The sequence below is a fragment of the Simochromis diagramma genome, unplaced genomic scaffold (genome assembly GCF_900408965.1).
Source record: "Simochromis diagramma unplaced genomic scaffold, fSimDia1.1 OVJJ01000646.1, whole genome shotgun sequence".
Taxonomy (NCBI): domain Eukaryota; kingdom Metazoa; phylum Chordata; class Actinopteri; order Cichliformes; family Cichlidae; genus Simochromis; species Simochromis diagramma.
This window is the reverse complement of record NW_024387279.1, coordinates 1,033,747-1,049,619: the sequence shown is the minus strand read 5'-3', so window position 1 is coordinate 1,049,619 and position 15,873 is coordinate 1,033,747. Positions and strand designations below refer to the sequence as shown.

At 40.7% G+C, this 15,873-nt stretch overlaps 1 protein-coding gene across 4 annotated transcripts; it reads right to left on the bottom strand.

Moving 5' to 3' along the window:
- Positions 1–22: 22 nt before the first annotated feature.
- Positions 23–10,365, bottom strand: cstf1 (cleavage stimulation factor, 3' pre-RNA, subunit 1). 4 transcript variants are annotated; one of them, XM_040003218.1, is made up of 6 exons: positions 10,250–10,365; positions 9,713–9,897; positions 8,517–8,794; positions 8,238–8,435; positions 7,756–8,146; positions 23–588 (listed from the first exon to the last, which is right to left on the bottom strand). In XM_040003218.1, exons 2-6 carry the CDS (start codon positions 9,879–9,881, stop codon positions 329–331), a joined length of 1,296 nt encoding a protein of 431 aa, XP_039859152.1. In that variant the 5' UTR covers positions 9,882–9,897; positions 10,250–10,365; the 3' UTR covers positions 23–328. The 4 variants fall into 4 exon arrangements, with proteins under 4 accessions (XP_039859152.1, XP_039859149.1, XP_039859150.1 ...); XM_040003215.1 differs by having other exon boundaries at positions 9,713–9,925; positions 10,250–10,356; XM_040003216.1 differs by having other exon boundaries at positions 9,713–9,925; positions 10,246–10,348.
- Between the last annotated feature and the right edge of the window lie 5,508 nt (positions 10,366–15,873).

The window sequence follows — 15,873 nt, the reverse complement described above, 5'->3', positions numbered from 1 at the left end:
ATCAAATTCATAGGACAGACAGTTTTCCTTTGGATTGTTTATTAAAATCAGAATTACAACATAAGGACATACACAAAATATAAAAGTGGAAAACTAATCAAACCTGCAGAATGATATCTAAGAAATGTGAGGAGAGTGTTACCACTGAAGTTTCTACACTCTTTAATAGGTCATAAAAAAGAAAACCACATGACTGATTTTTCCTCCTAAGTACTGTCTCTCTGATTCCACTGTCCTCTTTCCATTGAACTGAAAATGATTGAAGAAGACTGCGAGTGTTTGCTGAGGTCAGGGAAGGCTTCACAAGAGTCAGACATCCTCTTGTGGCTCAGTCTGTGGTTGTGCGGCGGTACCAGAAACGGGCCCTGAAGTCATCACTGCAGGTCATGAAGCCCGGGTTGGTTGGTGAGTGGACGATGCAGCGGACAATGTTATTGTGACCCAGAGACAGCAGGTTTTTCCTCTCGGCTGTGCGGGAGTCCCAGCAGCAGAGGCTGATGGTGCGCTCGTCGGGCAGCAGCACGTAGTCCTCCGTGTGGTTGAACACGCCCTGCGTACGGTGCATCTGACGGCCGCTCAGCCCTGCGCCTGCAACAGATGAGCCCGACAGGTCAGTCTAAGTAACTGAGCATTAAAAAAAATGCTGTAATCATTTTCACTGTACTTTCAAGTAAATATCAGCTGATAAATACTGTCCTTACTTCCCATGCCTATCAGCTATCATGTGTACTAACAACCGATACCCAAAAACTAAAGTGCTCAAATTATAACAGTGAAGGCCAGATTGTGTGTTACCGAGTTACTCTACAAACATCCAAGTATAGTCAGTCCAACTCAAACACAGAAAATAAGTCAAGCGTTGGAGAGATGCCAGCCAGAGCCTGACCACCGATGAGGAAGCGCTCACAGAGAAACAAGATATTTGGGCTCACTTTAGCTTCTGTCCCTTAGAACAGAGATGGATGTGAATCTGTTTCAATTCAGTACTTTCACATAACAAAAAACTGTCTCATTGGTGAAATGATGTCATGGTGAAACAAAGTGAACTGAGGATAGACACAATATTATTACTGCCTAAAATCACAGACACTGATTCCAAACAGGTTTTCCTTTGGGCCTTTAATAATGAGCATCTCTGTGCATGTGTGGTATCTGTGTAACACACTGTAGTATGTATCTTCTTAGATGCACAGCACATCCCTTCCTGAGAGTAGGCAGCTCTCAGAGACATGCGACCATAAAACATGTGTAATTGATAAATTGTATAGTTTATGCCAGTTGAGCTGGATTCCAGCCAGTCTATGCTCACTGCTACTGCCCTCATGCATGTGGCGAGTGTCAAAAGTGATACTGTGAGTGCTGGCGGATGGTGTGTTTTGTTATCATTTTGGTTGGTTGCGAACCGCTAAACTGTTGAGACTGAACAGGTTGGATCCTACAGGTGTTTCTATGATGACTCACTGCAGAAGTGGAGCAAGAGAGCTGCAATAGTTAGAGAAAACTTTTCAGCAAGCTTTTTAAATCTTTTACAGGAGAAGAGAGCAGCAAGTCAAGCTTGCCTCAAGTTGTGTAAACTATGATGACAACACAGTTTGCATAATAATAACCAAAAGCGCAGACTATAACCGTAAGCCACTTTGCAACCCACCTCAAACGTAGCTCCTCCTTTCATGACGCCTGCTCTGTTCTGTGCTCACTACTTCACCGTTTTGCTTTCCCACTGTGGACATAGAATAGTGGGTTTTACGGCTCTCTAATAATCACCTCTGACTACGGTGGCCCTGACTGAATTAAGCTTGCACGGATACACCAAAATATCAGCTGTGGCTTGTAAAGTACACATGTTATTTATGTGATCAACACACAGAATGCCATGATTCTGTCACATTGACTGCCATTCACAAAAAAGGCAGTACAGATGAGTTGCAACACCTCTAACATCATCACACTGAGCTGTGTACCCATTCCTCTGCTCTTCACTCAGCTGACTCACAACTGCACAGCAACACATAACACCAACCACATTATCATGTTTGTTGCTAACACGACTGCGTTAGCACTGATAAGCAACAACGATGATTCCGCAGATGCCGATGAGCCAGTAGCTGTCAAACTGGTGCACAGACAACAATCTCTCAACGTCAACACAACTAAAGGTCAAAGGAGCTTGCAAAGAAAGGCGTCTGGACTTCTTTAAATTACTTGAAGACGTTTCACCTCTCATCCGAGAAGCTTCTTCAGTTCTAAGGTCAAATGGTGGAGAGTCCCAGATATAAACCTAGTGGGAGTTTCCCCCCACAGAGGGACAAAAGGACCCCCTGATGATCCTCTAATCGCCTGAGCCAAGGTGACTGAGAACCTTCACAGACATAACACAACTAAAGAGCTAATGTTGGATTTCAGGAAGACCTGACCCACTCATCATAAACTGAGATTGTTGGAGGATCAAGTTAGTCTGTGTCCATATAACTGAAGACGTCTCACACAAACAACACCATCTCCTCAACAAAAAAAATTGCTGCAGAAACTACACTTCCTGAGAAGGCTAAAGTTAACAAGCGGCTATGCAACAGCTTTTATCCCAAGGCCGAAAGGCTTCTCAACACCAGGCTGCCTACCAGAATCCTCCTTACTGCCACACCCCTCCAATAACTGACTGATAGAAACACTCACTAATGCACAGACACTATATCCAAACGACATAGACTGGCAGTCTTATACTGATCTTGAAGAATGCACCTGACACCTGTCGTGGTCATATCTCTAAAGTCAAGGCATTATAGTCAGCTTAATCAGCTGTTTCTTCTTTATTGCACTTTTTCTAATGTAATTTATATGTTGCATAAATGTTTTGCATATTTTATATTTTCCAGTTGGTTTATGGATTATATATTTATTTTGCATTCGTATTTGTAAATCTTGGCATCTGAGCATGCTTTGTTATTTGCACTGTGTGTACACTGTGTACATGGCAATAAAGTTTACTTTCACTTAGCTGCTATTTGTCTTTGAGCAGCCGGGAACTTTTCTTCTTCTTGTCTCCAGTGACTGATGGAAGTGGACGTGGAGATGACTTGGTGACTTTAGGAACTATTCATGTAGTACAGCATTTGATTGTGTGCCTACAGCTGCCTGATGTATGTTAATTTGCCACCATAAGAATGGTGATTGCATAACTCTAAAAATGAACCACATTGCAATCTTGTGCATGCATGAATGCTATTGGTTTGTCCCTGTACCCGTAAGAACATCACAAAGATGGAGAAATCTTCTCCACAGGCTAATTGACAGCGTGTTTATGGGTCAGATTAGAAGTTGCAGGGATGATGTGTGTTGCAGATCTCATTACAGATGCAGACACATCTCCAACCTAGAGCGTTACCAGTAGAAATCAATGCGATCTCTATAACACTAAGATCTCCAGCAGTGATGACTTGTCCAAACTTTGCCTGCAGAGTAATCTCACAAAGAATAACAGTACTTTTATCTCATACTGAGATACAGGTTACCCAATTTTCTCCTTTTTGTAGACTTAGGACATTCACAGAGCGCAATCACGGCAGTGTTGCTGATTCCCTGCTAATATCAAATGCATAAGTGCTGAATGTTAGCAGGCAGCATTGTAGATAATATACTTGCTATATGACAGCAAAACTATAACTACCAGCATGTGAATGGGCAGCTGTGTAGTTAGGACTGCTTCTTCTTATACAGCACTTGTCTAGTCTAACTGAACTCACCTCATTCACAACTATTCACACAGGCATGTTTTTCTGCACCTAAATCTAGCACTGGATGCATCGGAAAACTACTTGGGGTTATTATCTTGTCCAAGGATCGAACAGAAACCTTCCAATTAGCTGATACTTAGTAGACTAAATTATACAATTAAGCTCTGGTTTCCTGGGTAACCCTTTTTTAAAATGTGTAGCCTGTGTATAGGCCACACATTTATCTATAGTTATTAATTACTGTTAAATAAGCAGGGCCTTGAAGCCAAGAGGTTTCTTAAGAAAAGAATCAAAACCACATTAACAATTTTGAAAAAATCCCCCCAGTCTTTGAGCACAACGCATTACTACATCACTGTGTCTGCACCCACCACCCCCGAATTCTCAAAGCACGCCACAAGGGTTTTCTTATCAGATAAACATTTACAAAAAAATCTGAAACTATGATCATTCTTACAAAGGAGGAAGGAAGTGGCAATGCAACACGTCTGCAGACCCTCCAACATAGCGTCATCAGGCTCTTGAGTTGGCAGGAGTTTTTGCAACATTTATCAGAACAGTAGTTGAAGACGGAACAGTCACGATTACTCATAATCTGACTCAGCGTGATGAAGATTGTACTTTGTAATGAAAGAGAATGAAATCTTTTTATTTTTACTGAGATCCAGCACTGCCAGCTGAAAGCTACTGTATATTTAAAACACAGCGTGGACCTCGATCACACTGATGTCCCAACAGCAGGTAATATGTAGCATCACAGAAAATAAACCAGTGAAGGCACAATGACCTGGTTATTGCAATAAAGTATAATGTAATCCAATCAGCTGACAAGTTCTTCACTGCAGTTAGAAACATTAACTCAGCATTGCTCTGCTAGGGGGCAGTGTAGTCTTCACAAGCCAAAGAGCATCAAACCTAAACAGGCTGTAAGGGAGCAAGTGTGGCATGGACTTTCAAATCATTAACAACGGCAGATTAGGAGAGAAAAAATAAATAACACACACACTTCACATTTCACTGTGTGTTGTACTTGTTTAACTATGCACGTGTCAACTAAACAATCTTGAATCTTGAACAGCTCATGCTGCTACACCACCATCCATAGATGACACTTATTTCTACATCTCCTCACTGTACTTGTCATTTCTCTCGTGAGTTACTGAGGATTTTTGATTTTTTTTGATTTTCCATCAGTAAGCTCTGCTGTTTTTGCCTCTGTTAGCTCCTTTTCACTGCTTTACTGAAACTATATATTTATTCTCTAAATGATCAATGTGAAATGGCCAAATATTACTTGAAACAGATACTGGTGATTTTAAAAATGTAAATAAAGCATAACTTATCTCGTGATAAAAACTCCTTGATGACAGCACTGATCATTTCTATTCTACAGAAATGGTTTTCATGACCAACATAAACCACATCCCGGAGCACTTCATGCACTTTTTACTGTGCTTGTAGCACTTTCAACTAAACGCACTTAACCACACAAACTTATCATAAATTTCTCTTTCCTGACTGATGAAAATAATCAGGAGCAGAATGCTTGTAACATTCCATGATTTTACAGTGTCCAAATAAAGCTGCATGCAGCCTGTGACTCTATCAGAGGGAGAATGTTACAGCCCACCACAGACGGTGTTATACTGTCACAGCAACAGGATAACACAGCAGAGAGAGCAGCACTAAGCCACGAGGACGCTGACACACTTCCTGTTGAAATGCAGACGCTTTTTTTTTTTTTTTAAAAATCTCTTAAAAATGTTTAAAAAATACTTGAAGTTTTATTTGACATTTTTACAAAATGACCATTTTGAGAATAAATATATAGTTTCAGTAACAGCCATGAATAGCAGTGAACAAAGGTAAAATCAGCAGTGCTTACTGATGGAAAATTGAAGATATCCTCAATCAACTTGCCTCAGTATCACTGTCACAGATGTTAGATGGTAATATGTTAATATGATAAACATCAGGTAAATTTGCAGTGACCAGTGACCGTGGTTCAGTTGTTCAGGCAGTGACTGCAGAGGCAGAGTCCAGTGACTCTGTCACCCATGTTGGCCTACAAAAGTTTGGATGCTTCCAAACTTTTGTAGGCCTTTGGATCGCGTCCAGTATAACTGTTGATAACATAATGATATAAAGTGTGTGGCATTTGTTTGTTTACTTATAACTGTCATAGTTTATCTCATCTCCATGACATTTAGTGGGTTTTTTACTCACTTGACATGTTACGCATCTAAAATGGTTGGGAAGTGATAAGGGGTCACATGCCTGCAAAACCTCTATAGATTAGATATTTCTAACATCGTGTAGATGGTATCTGCAGAGTGCGTTGAGAGAAATGACAGTACAGTGAGGAGATGTAGAAATATGAAGGGTCGTGTGTGCAGACAGCAGTGTTGCAGCATGAACTGTTGCACATATGGAAGCGTAAACAGAGTTTATGCTTAAGAGTTTCAGACGCCACTTCTAAAAAAACTGCCATTTTTATTGATTTGAAAGTCCATGCACACTTGCTCACTTCCACTGACTGTGGATCTACTGTAACATTATATAGTTCCCATGCTACAATACTGCTACCATAAGTGCTTTGTCTCTTTCACAGCATTACACAAGTCATAAAACTGTAGAATAACACGTGAAATTTACAAAGCATTGTGGATCCATGTGACAAAGTGACAAAGTGACACCCAGCTTAAGTCCATTCAGCTCATGTTTGTATCATCTTAGTGTCTCTCCTGTAACTGCAGCTCATTCCTCTGGTTTTTACAGTGTTGAGCGCCACGTCTCTTTTTTCCTGTATTATTTCCTTCTGATTTGTTTAATTAAACACTATTAAATGTTTCATTATTATAAAAAAATTAAAAGGCGGATAAAATGGCATCATAAGTGATTTTTTTAAACTAAGGCGACCTCTAGTGCTGACTGACAAATAGGATCCTTATTACCACTGCATTATGATCATGCTTGATGGAGACGTTACAGAACAGTGCCTAAAAGCTGATAAATAGGAGTAAAAACCCTTTTTACTCAAGCATGGCACGCTAACACTTATCAAGATGAAACACTGCATATATCCATTTAGGAATTTTAAGGGACAAATGCAAAACATAACACTCTGGATTTTCACACACACACACACACACACACACACACACACACACACACACACACACACAATGTGGGAGAAAGCGCATTTTAATTACGTTGACGGCAGCTAAGCTCCTTACTGTAAGTACTATCCAAGCTCTGTCATTTAAATCCTAATAAGAATTTTTAATCAAACCACCTGTTCAGCAGCTGGAGAACAGTAAGCTTTGCCACTGCTTCCATCCACAGCACGGTTATGAAACTAAGAATTAAAAATCATTACAAAAAAACAACACAGGGACGGCAAACACATGATCCATGTGAAATTCTGTTCAATAGTGCCAATATGATACACAATCGTGTGTGAAATATAGAAATATAGATGCTGAGTAACATAGCAAAGTGTTAACAGCTGGGCTTCAGTCAGAAGCTGTGTGGATGCTTTCAGTTCTTTTTTTAAGTTTTATTTCTGTGCTGGACTAAAAACAGAAATGACATCCATGCTGAAGGTTGTAGAGATGTACAGCAGGCACGTTGTAGAGGTCTGACTCCTCGTGCCAAATAAACTTTTGTTAAAACAGCCAGAGAGCTGACTTTTTTAGTTGGTTAGTTTGTGCTGTTTACTTTATTTCTTGCATTTTTTTCTCTTTTCATATTCTATACACTCGTGACAGAAACAATACATTTATATAAACTATATTTCTGGTCATATGTCTCAGCATGAACAGCTAATATGCACACTAGATAAATGTAATTCTTGAGTGTTAGAATTTTAAATATGAATTTGCCATAAACTTGTTATAATATTTATTTTTTATAGGTTTTAAATGTTGCAAGTAGCTCACTATAGGTAAGTTATGCATCAGCAAACCTGTGACTGTGAATGCTTCAACTGCCATAGTTTAGAATAACAGCAAATCCTCCCTACCTGTGTACTTGACCAGAGTCCTGCCTGTTGAGATCTCCCAAAGTTTGACCACCGAGTCTTTCCCACTGGACAGGATGTACTTGGAGTTCTTGGAAAAGATGGCGGAGCACACCTCCGCTCCATCATGTGCCTTCTCAAAGGTCGTCACGCAGCGGTTAGAGACACCGTCCCACAGCTTGATGCTGCCGTCCTTGCTGCAGGTGACATAGCTATTAGCTGTGGGGTTGTAGCTGACCCCGCTGATGGTGTCTGTGTGCTGGTCCAGTGGGTTGCAAGACACGAAGCACTGGAAAGTGTTGACGTCATAGAGGCGCAGGGTGGGGTGCTGCGTCCCCACTAGCAGGAAGTCACCAGAGGGGTGGAAGGAGATTGAACGCAGCATTTCTGCTTCCTGTGGGTAAATCGATAAGACGACAACTGGATTACAAAGATTTGCATTTATATACATCAGCTTTGGCACTTTGGATTTGAATATGTCCGACCTGTATATATTTAAAGGCTCTTTTTGCAGAGGGCTTGGAGTAGTCAAACAGTTTGAGGGTGTAATCTCTGGAGCCAGATGCCAGAATCTGTTCGGTGGGATGGAAGGCAAGGCAGGTGACTTCATCGACGTGGTCGTACAGCGTCCGAATCACAGGGTGATTCTCCATGTTTTGCTGCGCCGTCTCATTCATCATCACCTGATGTATGTAGAAATGAAAAAATGTCAGTGCACTGGCTTAAAAACATCCAGCATGCCTGTGCTGTCTGAGCTGCCTCACCTCAATGGGCATGGCACTCTTCGCCAGCATGCGCTCAGTATCCAGGATCTTGATGGAGGCGTCAGCAGAGCCTGTAGCGATCAGCTGACCATCTCGACTGTATGTAGCAACGCGGCAAGGGCCCTTGTGAGATGTGACGTAGCAGGTCTCATACTCTGACGCCTCTGGAGACATGGTCTGGACGTCTGCATCAAATTCCAGATCGATGCCAACACCCGGGGCTACAGTATCTGAGCGACCGATCGCATACTGAACAGCACTATCGTCATTTTCCATCCCTGTAATGGATTATAGGTTGTAGTTAGGATCTGAAGACATACAGTACAAAAACAAGATGTGGATGAAACAACTGCTACAAAAGGCCTGAGAATCTGAGATTATAACCCCAGATAGAGGAGATTAGATAACTAGATAGACAGAATAAATAAAGCCAGTAAACGTAGCACCAGTAGAAGACTTGAAAAATCTGCCCTAAAAGAAAGTCAGTCACGCTATAATCAGTCATGTTTTTCTTTTTCAAGCTGTTTTAGTGTGTTCAGTCTGAGCTTCATAGTCCTGAATCTTTGTCCTAAGGGCAGAGGGGAAAAAGACAGTGTCCAGGGTGAGCTGCATCCATTACGACACAGCTGACTTTTTAGCACATGTTTCGTGTATATGTCAGTCAGAGGTGGCAGACTGGAGCTAACCTAGCAGAAAAATTAGGAGGCAGCTAAAAGCAAAGGGTCAGCAGTTTGGAGGCATTTCACACTGCTACGTCTACTACGTCAGCCTCTTTTCATATCTTTGCAAAAGTTTTAACTTAACTGGAAACTGTGGTTATGCCACATGAGTGTTTCGGAGGATGCAAAAGGGAAAAGTCCTGCAACTGTAAATGGTGCTGCAGTATGGCACACACTAATGACTCTCACTTTCAATCAAAATAAGACCAGTGCAAACAAGCAATGCATGCAGAGCAGAGAAGAGTGTGACTGATAGATGATCCCAAAGGTCTTACTGAAGTGGAAGAGTGCATTCTTCAAGCAAGTCAGAATTAGCATTATTTGTTTCACTTCAAAAACAGCTCGTCTTATAATTAAGCAAAAGCTATGACGTCGGTGTCGGCTGTTTCTTTTAATTGCACAAAATACTTTTAGGTATCCCCCACCCTCCACCCCAAGATGCTGTTTTCAAGATCAGAATAAGGTCTCAACTCTTACCTATCTTTGCCAGCTGCATGAGCTGCTCAGAGGGAGACACAACGCTCTGTGGCTTCACCTCATTGATCAGACTGTTGGCGATGCTAGTGTATCCATCGTAGAGCAGCTGGCTGATGATAAGCTTGTACAGGTGCTGTCGGTCCTTCAGAGTCGGTTTGGGACGAAACATGTTGGGCCACTGTCACCTAAACCGGGTCGTGACAACTGTGTGAACTAAAGTCGAAAACAAAATGTTAACAACCTGCCCCAGGTCTATATTAGCGGATTAGGTTAATGTCAAATCACAATATTAGCGAACACCGTTAGCTGTAGGTATGCTAACAGTGTGGCAGTTATAAGGAATGAATGGATGTGTTAGCCTTGCAGCTAACACATCTAGCTTTGTTGCTACAGCGATGACAGAACTAAAAAAGAACAATGTGTCCATTGTGAACCATGAGCCTGTGCATTGTCCAAAAGAAGCGGCACATGCTACTTAACAACATAACTGTAAAAAATTATCTGTTTTTAACACTGAAACACATAAAACATACCAACCCTCTTAAAAGTTCCAAGTGCGCTTCTTAATCCGAACGTCCGTTACGTACTACGTATTTTGCGCACTACGTCACCGCACAGAAAAACATCATATCCGCGCGACGCGTTTCTGGAGCCGCCATCTTGCTCAGGGGCTCTGGCTAAGGTTTTGGCCTATTCCGATACAAAATACCACGCTTTATGCTGCTTTTTGTTGTTCAAATGAAAATAATAATAGAATAACGTTCAGCTAGTGAAAGCCGTTTAATTTGATACATCATAGTTAGAAATCCTTTTAAGCTAATGGTTTATTGACCCCTGAAACCAAATGAAGGTAATGCTGATTAGAATACGTTAAATAAAAAAGAACATATAAAGTAATGTATTGAAAAGATGTTGAAAATTAAGTTTGTCAGTTCACTATATCTGACATTGTGCCCTGCAAATTATTGAAATGAATTATGAATTATTAAAATGAGCACATTGTAAAATATTTCTCATTTCACTAATGCCTTATACATTAACAGTTATATATACCCCAAACTCCGTTTTTAATAGACAAAGATCCCGTTGGGGTTGCATCAGAAAGTTATGGTACAGGCTTTAGATGGACTTGTGTGAGGATTCTCAAAGAAGACATTTGTGGATAGAAGCCAATGAAAAAAAAGAGTTTATATTGGGCCATTTTAAGTCTGACAGTAATCTTGCATTTTAAAGTCAGTTTGTACAGCAGAATTTCACAAATTCATCTGCAGAATTGATACATTTGAAACATAATTATTACACAAATATTTTAGGACAGTAAGACGGGGTAACAGTGACAGATGGTTTCAAGGTGTGGTCGGATTATATCAGGGATTGATCCACCCCCTAACTGTTTGCAGTGCTGATGGACAGGTTGACAGATGAGGTCAGGCAGGAGTCTCAGTGGATTATGATGTTTGCAGATGACATCATGATCTGTAGTGAGAGCAAGTGGAAGAGAGCCTGAGGAGCTGCTCTGGAGAGAAGAGGATTGAAAGTTAGTAGGAACAAGACAGAATACATGTGTATGAATGAGGGGGAGACAGATAGAAAGATGAGCATACAAAGGGTAGAGGTAGTGAAATTAGATGAGTTTAAATACCTGGTTTCAACCATCCAAAGAAACAGACAGTACACAAGAGAGGTGAAGAAGAGAGTGTAGGCAGAGACGAGTCAGTAGAGACGAGTGTCAGAGGTGATTTGGGACAGAGGAATAGCAGCAAGACTGAAAGGAAATATGCACAAGATTAGCTGCTGTTATGTGTGGTTTGGAGACAGTTACACTAACAGCAGGGCTGGAGGTGTAGCTGGAGGTGGCAGAGTTGGGTATATCAGCTCAGGTTCAGGTTGAGCAGTCTGGGGGCAAAGTTAGAGAAGCAAGACTGAGACGGTTTGGACATATGCAGAGTAGAGATAATGGATATGAGATGAATAGAGGAAGACCTGAGAGGAGTTTAATGGATGTAATGAAGGAAGACATTCAGAGACTTGGTGTGAGAAAGGGAGCAACCAGAGGAGAAAATATCACTACTACCAATAGTAACATTGGTAAGTAAAAAGAAATATTGCAAAAAAAAAAAAAAACAAAGAAAAATTTTAAAAGCCAATCAAAAGTTATAGTTAGTACTTTTATTGCTTCTGAAGGTGCAAGTGAAGACCAGAGAGAGATGGTGAGCACGTTCATAACATGTCTGTTTCTATTCTGGGACAGGATGTTGATGTGATGCAAGTACCTGATGATCCACTCAGGCACCAGGCTGAACTGGAACACCAACACGTTTTATACAACAAGACGGGTGAGCAAGCTGTATTTCATAAGGAAGGTGAGATTCTTCCAAATTTGCAGTGAAATGAGATTTTCTGTCTCTAATATGTGCTGGTGTGCTGGAAAGCAACATCAAAGGTGGCGACACGAGGAAACTGGATAAACTGATCAGAAAAGCAGGCTCTGTGATTGGCTGGACACTTTGAAACTGTGGTGGAGAAGAGGTCATCCATCATGGCTAATCCTGACCGCCCTCTGCATCACTATAATAATAACAACAAAAACAACAACAATAATATTATTAACACAATTCTAACACTTTTAATGCAAATACGTTCTATTTATGGGTTCAAGACTTTTTGTCAGCCATGATCCAGCAGAGGGCGCAAAAGAGCACCATCTCAGACACAAAGGGAAAGAAAAGAGTCAAATTTCAGATCACTTTCTGATTCTTTGATTAATGCTGGTTTGCAGTTTTTACACTGACGGGAGTGTCAGTGATGGCAGCTGGTTGTGGACAAGAGTGGGACATGAGGCTGCTGTGCTTAAGCTACTGGGAAGATGAACATGTAAGTGGTTATAGGCCTGCAGCAAATCCCACCCACGTACAGATGCACACACATTAATGCTCAGTTACCACTTCCTGTAATGTGGTTCATCACTGCTAGTGCTGGCCAAAAACAAAGAGACAAAATGCACCGTAATACAATCAGATTACAGGGATGATGGTGGAAACCTGCTATGGAAAAGGTAGACTTTTTTGAATGATCCCCATCAAACACCGATGAAATAGGCAGAATACCTTGCAGTCCTTGCAGTGCGGGTACATTTTGAAGGAAGCTGATTGTTTTCTGTCATTTCTTATACCGCTCCAGTGGTGGATGCTCATATTTAACATGGCAAGAGCTTGAAATAATGAAATCGGTGCATGTATAATAAAGCTCAGAGTGAAGTCTGAGCTTCACACTGATCGAAACACTTTCTGACGGTTTTTTACTCTCTGTATGCTGTGAGAGGAGGTATCCCTGATATTGTCAACTCAGGCACAAAGGTCATGCTGTGAGCACAAAAGCCCCACCTACCTGCTGTTCAGATCTGCTGTTTACAACCACTAAGACATGGGGCTGAAAATGTCTATTTAACGTTTTGCTGCATAAGAACATTTTTTGTTACTGATGTTGTTTCTAGAAGTATTTAGTACTACTGTGGTTATGCCAACATCCACGGTGTGACTCAGCATGTGTCAGACACTCCCAAGAGCAGCTGGACGCACATGGATAAAAGTCTACATTGCACCAAACAACCATCTCTCTTAAACTATGTTGTGCGTCGGCAGCTGAGAGGCCAGCAGGAGCAGAAGGAACATGTTGTTTGTCTCTTGTCGCTGCTGACCATCAGCTGTAAAACTCGACTCAACCTTGTATCCTAGTAACCTGAGCAACACAGCCAAATAACAATTTATCAACATCATCGGACCTGCTGACTTTTTTTCAGCAGACTCCTGCACACATCCACACACTGTCATTTTGTTTCATCTGACTGGGGCTTTAAAACCATGCACTAAAACTGTGCTTCCGCCCTACAGGGCAGTGTGCAGACTGTAGAAAACATGCGTGGTAGGAGGTGTCTTGTTGCCATGTCGACACAAACCATGCTCTTAGCAGACCGGCCTCTAGTTGCCTTGGAGACCGGCTAGAGTCTGTGGCGGTGGAATGATAGAAAAACACTTTGTTTTTTAACAGCAGATGTCATCTGATAATTACACGGCTGATCCCACGTGATGACATCATGTTCAGAATAACAGCAGTAAGGATTTGACAGCAAAATTAAAGCATTTAAAGAAAGATTTTCATTAAAGGGGACATATTCTGCTAATTTCCAACTCCATCTTTCTATTCTTGGAGTCTATAAGATTCCCATTTAAAAAAAAATTGTGTCTGTCTTATAGCAGGCCTTAATGTAGTTTATATTATGTTATATATTATGAAACATGCCATTTTAGTTTCCCTTCCCACTTTGTTAAGGCCAACTTTGTTCTGTTTGGCTGCTTCTTGCAAACAGAATGTTTGAGTAGCTGGTGGGCGGGGCCCAAACTGGCAACATTAGAGATGTTTTTGGTTGCTTAAATATATATTAAGATAAAAATAGAGAAACTGAATTTATATGTGTAGTTAATAGTTTTGTGTTAACAGTGGATCGATTTGCTTGTGTGTATTCATCGTCATAGTAACAAATTCATGAAAGGCCCAACACGGCCTGTAATTAAATACATGGACTGCATAGTCACTTTTTGTGAAACTGGCCAGTAGACTCATAAAAATCTGATCCTTGAGAACAACTTAAACATATAAAACAACATTAGTTTGCATTTTTATACTGAATTGTTTTAACTAAACCTAACCAAAGATACAGAACTGTAAAGTGAAGACAGAATGAAACAAAAGAGGACAAGTGAACAATCTTTAATAAAGGACAGTATTTAAGGTTTGACTTATCCGATCACAGCATCCAATAGTGTTTAAACAATATAAAACCATGAATTCAAATCACATGTATTAGTCTGATCAGCTGCATCTTATTATTTAGTGGGAAGTGAATTCAGATGTTTGTGCTGTCAGCATTCACAATACAAAAAAGGTTGTTGATATCTGGATGTTAAAAATACTACACATTACTCTGTTTTTGTTCTCACCTGTCCACATTTAGTTTGTTTTTACCCACAATTGCAAATTTCCTAGCATCTCTTTTTTACCCATGTTTTTGTGGTTAGCCCAGTTGCAGAGCACTGGCAGAACTAGTAAATGGTTGCATGTACGGTGTGAACACATAAGCTTGCCATTAACATTTTAAGGCAATATATATATGTAAATAAATACTAATGTTAAAAAGTATAAATCATTTATTGTTAGGTCAAATGTTTGATTGGATCCAAATGATGACTGGTCCGTAGTCTGCCACTGTCATATCAGCTTTGTTAGGGAGTGTGGGCATACTGAAGGCTGTGTTAACTAGGGGTGCAACGATACACAAAATTCACGGTTCGGTTCGGTTCGATACTTTGGTGTCACGGTTCGATATTTTTTCGATACAAAAAAAATGTTCATGCCTTTTTAATTTGTCATTTATTAAAATTATAAATATATATTTTAACTCAAAAGTACAGTTTTTAAATTTAACCCTAACCCTTGTGCGTGTTTTTTTATTTTGACAGCGAATGCGCACCTGCGGACCACTTATGTGCAGCCCTGGTTATTTAGCTCGTCATATTGCAGCCACAGAAATTCTTTTGTCCATGAAACCATAAAGCTGCACTTTCTTTTTGCCTTATAGTCTGATTTGTCATAACTTTTCCGTTTTGTGGTAAGCTTTTCTTTGGCTGTCACTTCTTCACCCTGACCTGTCTTATTTGGCTCAGCAGAACTAAAATATATATCCTGCTGCTTTTACACACGCACTCACATAAGCTCAGCGATTCTCTGCGCGATCAACCTCTCACATGTTTAAGCTGCTGCGGAGATTTCACTTGTCATGTTTGCATAGTAAGCTAACGATTAATAAGACGATGTCAGAGGAATTGGTGCACAAATTATCATCACTCACAGATCACTGCTGTCGCTCTCTATACACAGTTCGCACGATTGCAAAGTGAAAGCAAAAAAACAAGCGCAAATTCAAACGCGATTTCAATATGTCACATACTGACAGTGGCTCACCGATGCCAATGACATAATTACCCAGCTACATTTCTGAAAGAATGCAAAAGCATTGACATATATTTTCTTCCTACAATAGCCCGACGGGCAGGGAAGAGATAGATTTTGGTAGCCCGACTGAAAAAATCGCTAGCTCCAGGACG

Excerpts from the sequence above, each read along its gene's own strand:
- cstf1 (XM_040003218.1), bottom strand. The coding sequence starts at position 9,881 with ATGTTTCGTCCCAAACCGACTCTGAAGGACCGACAGCACCTGTACAAG. Across the intron at positions 8,795-9,712 it reads CATGCAGCTGGCAAAGATAG|GGATGGAAAATGACGATAGT; the intron begins GTAAGAGTTGAG and ends AATCCATTACAG. Across the intron at positions 8,436-8,516 it reads AGAGTGCCATGCCCATTGAG|GTGATGATGAATGAGACGGC; the intron begins GTGAGGCAGCTC and ends TACATACATCAG.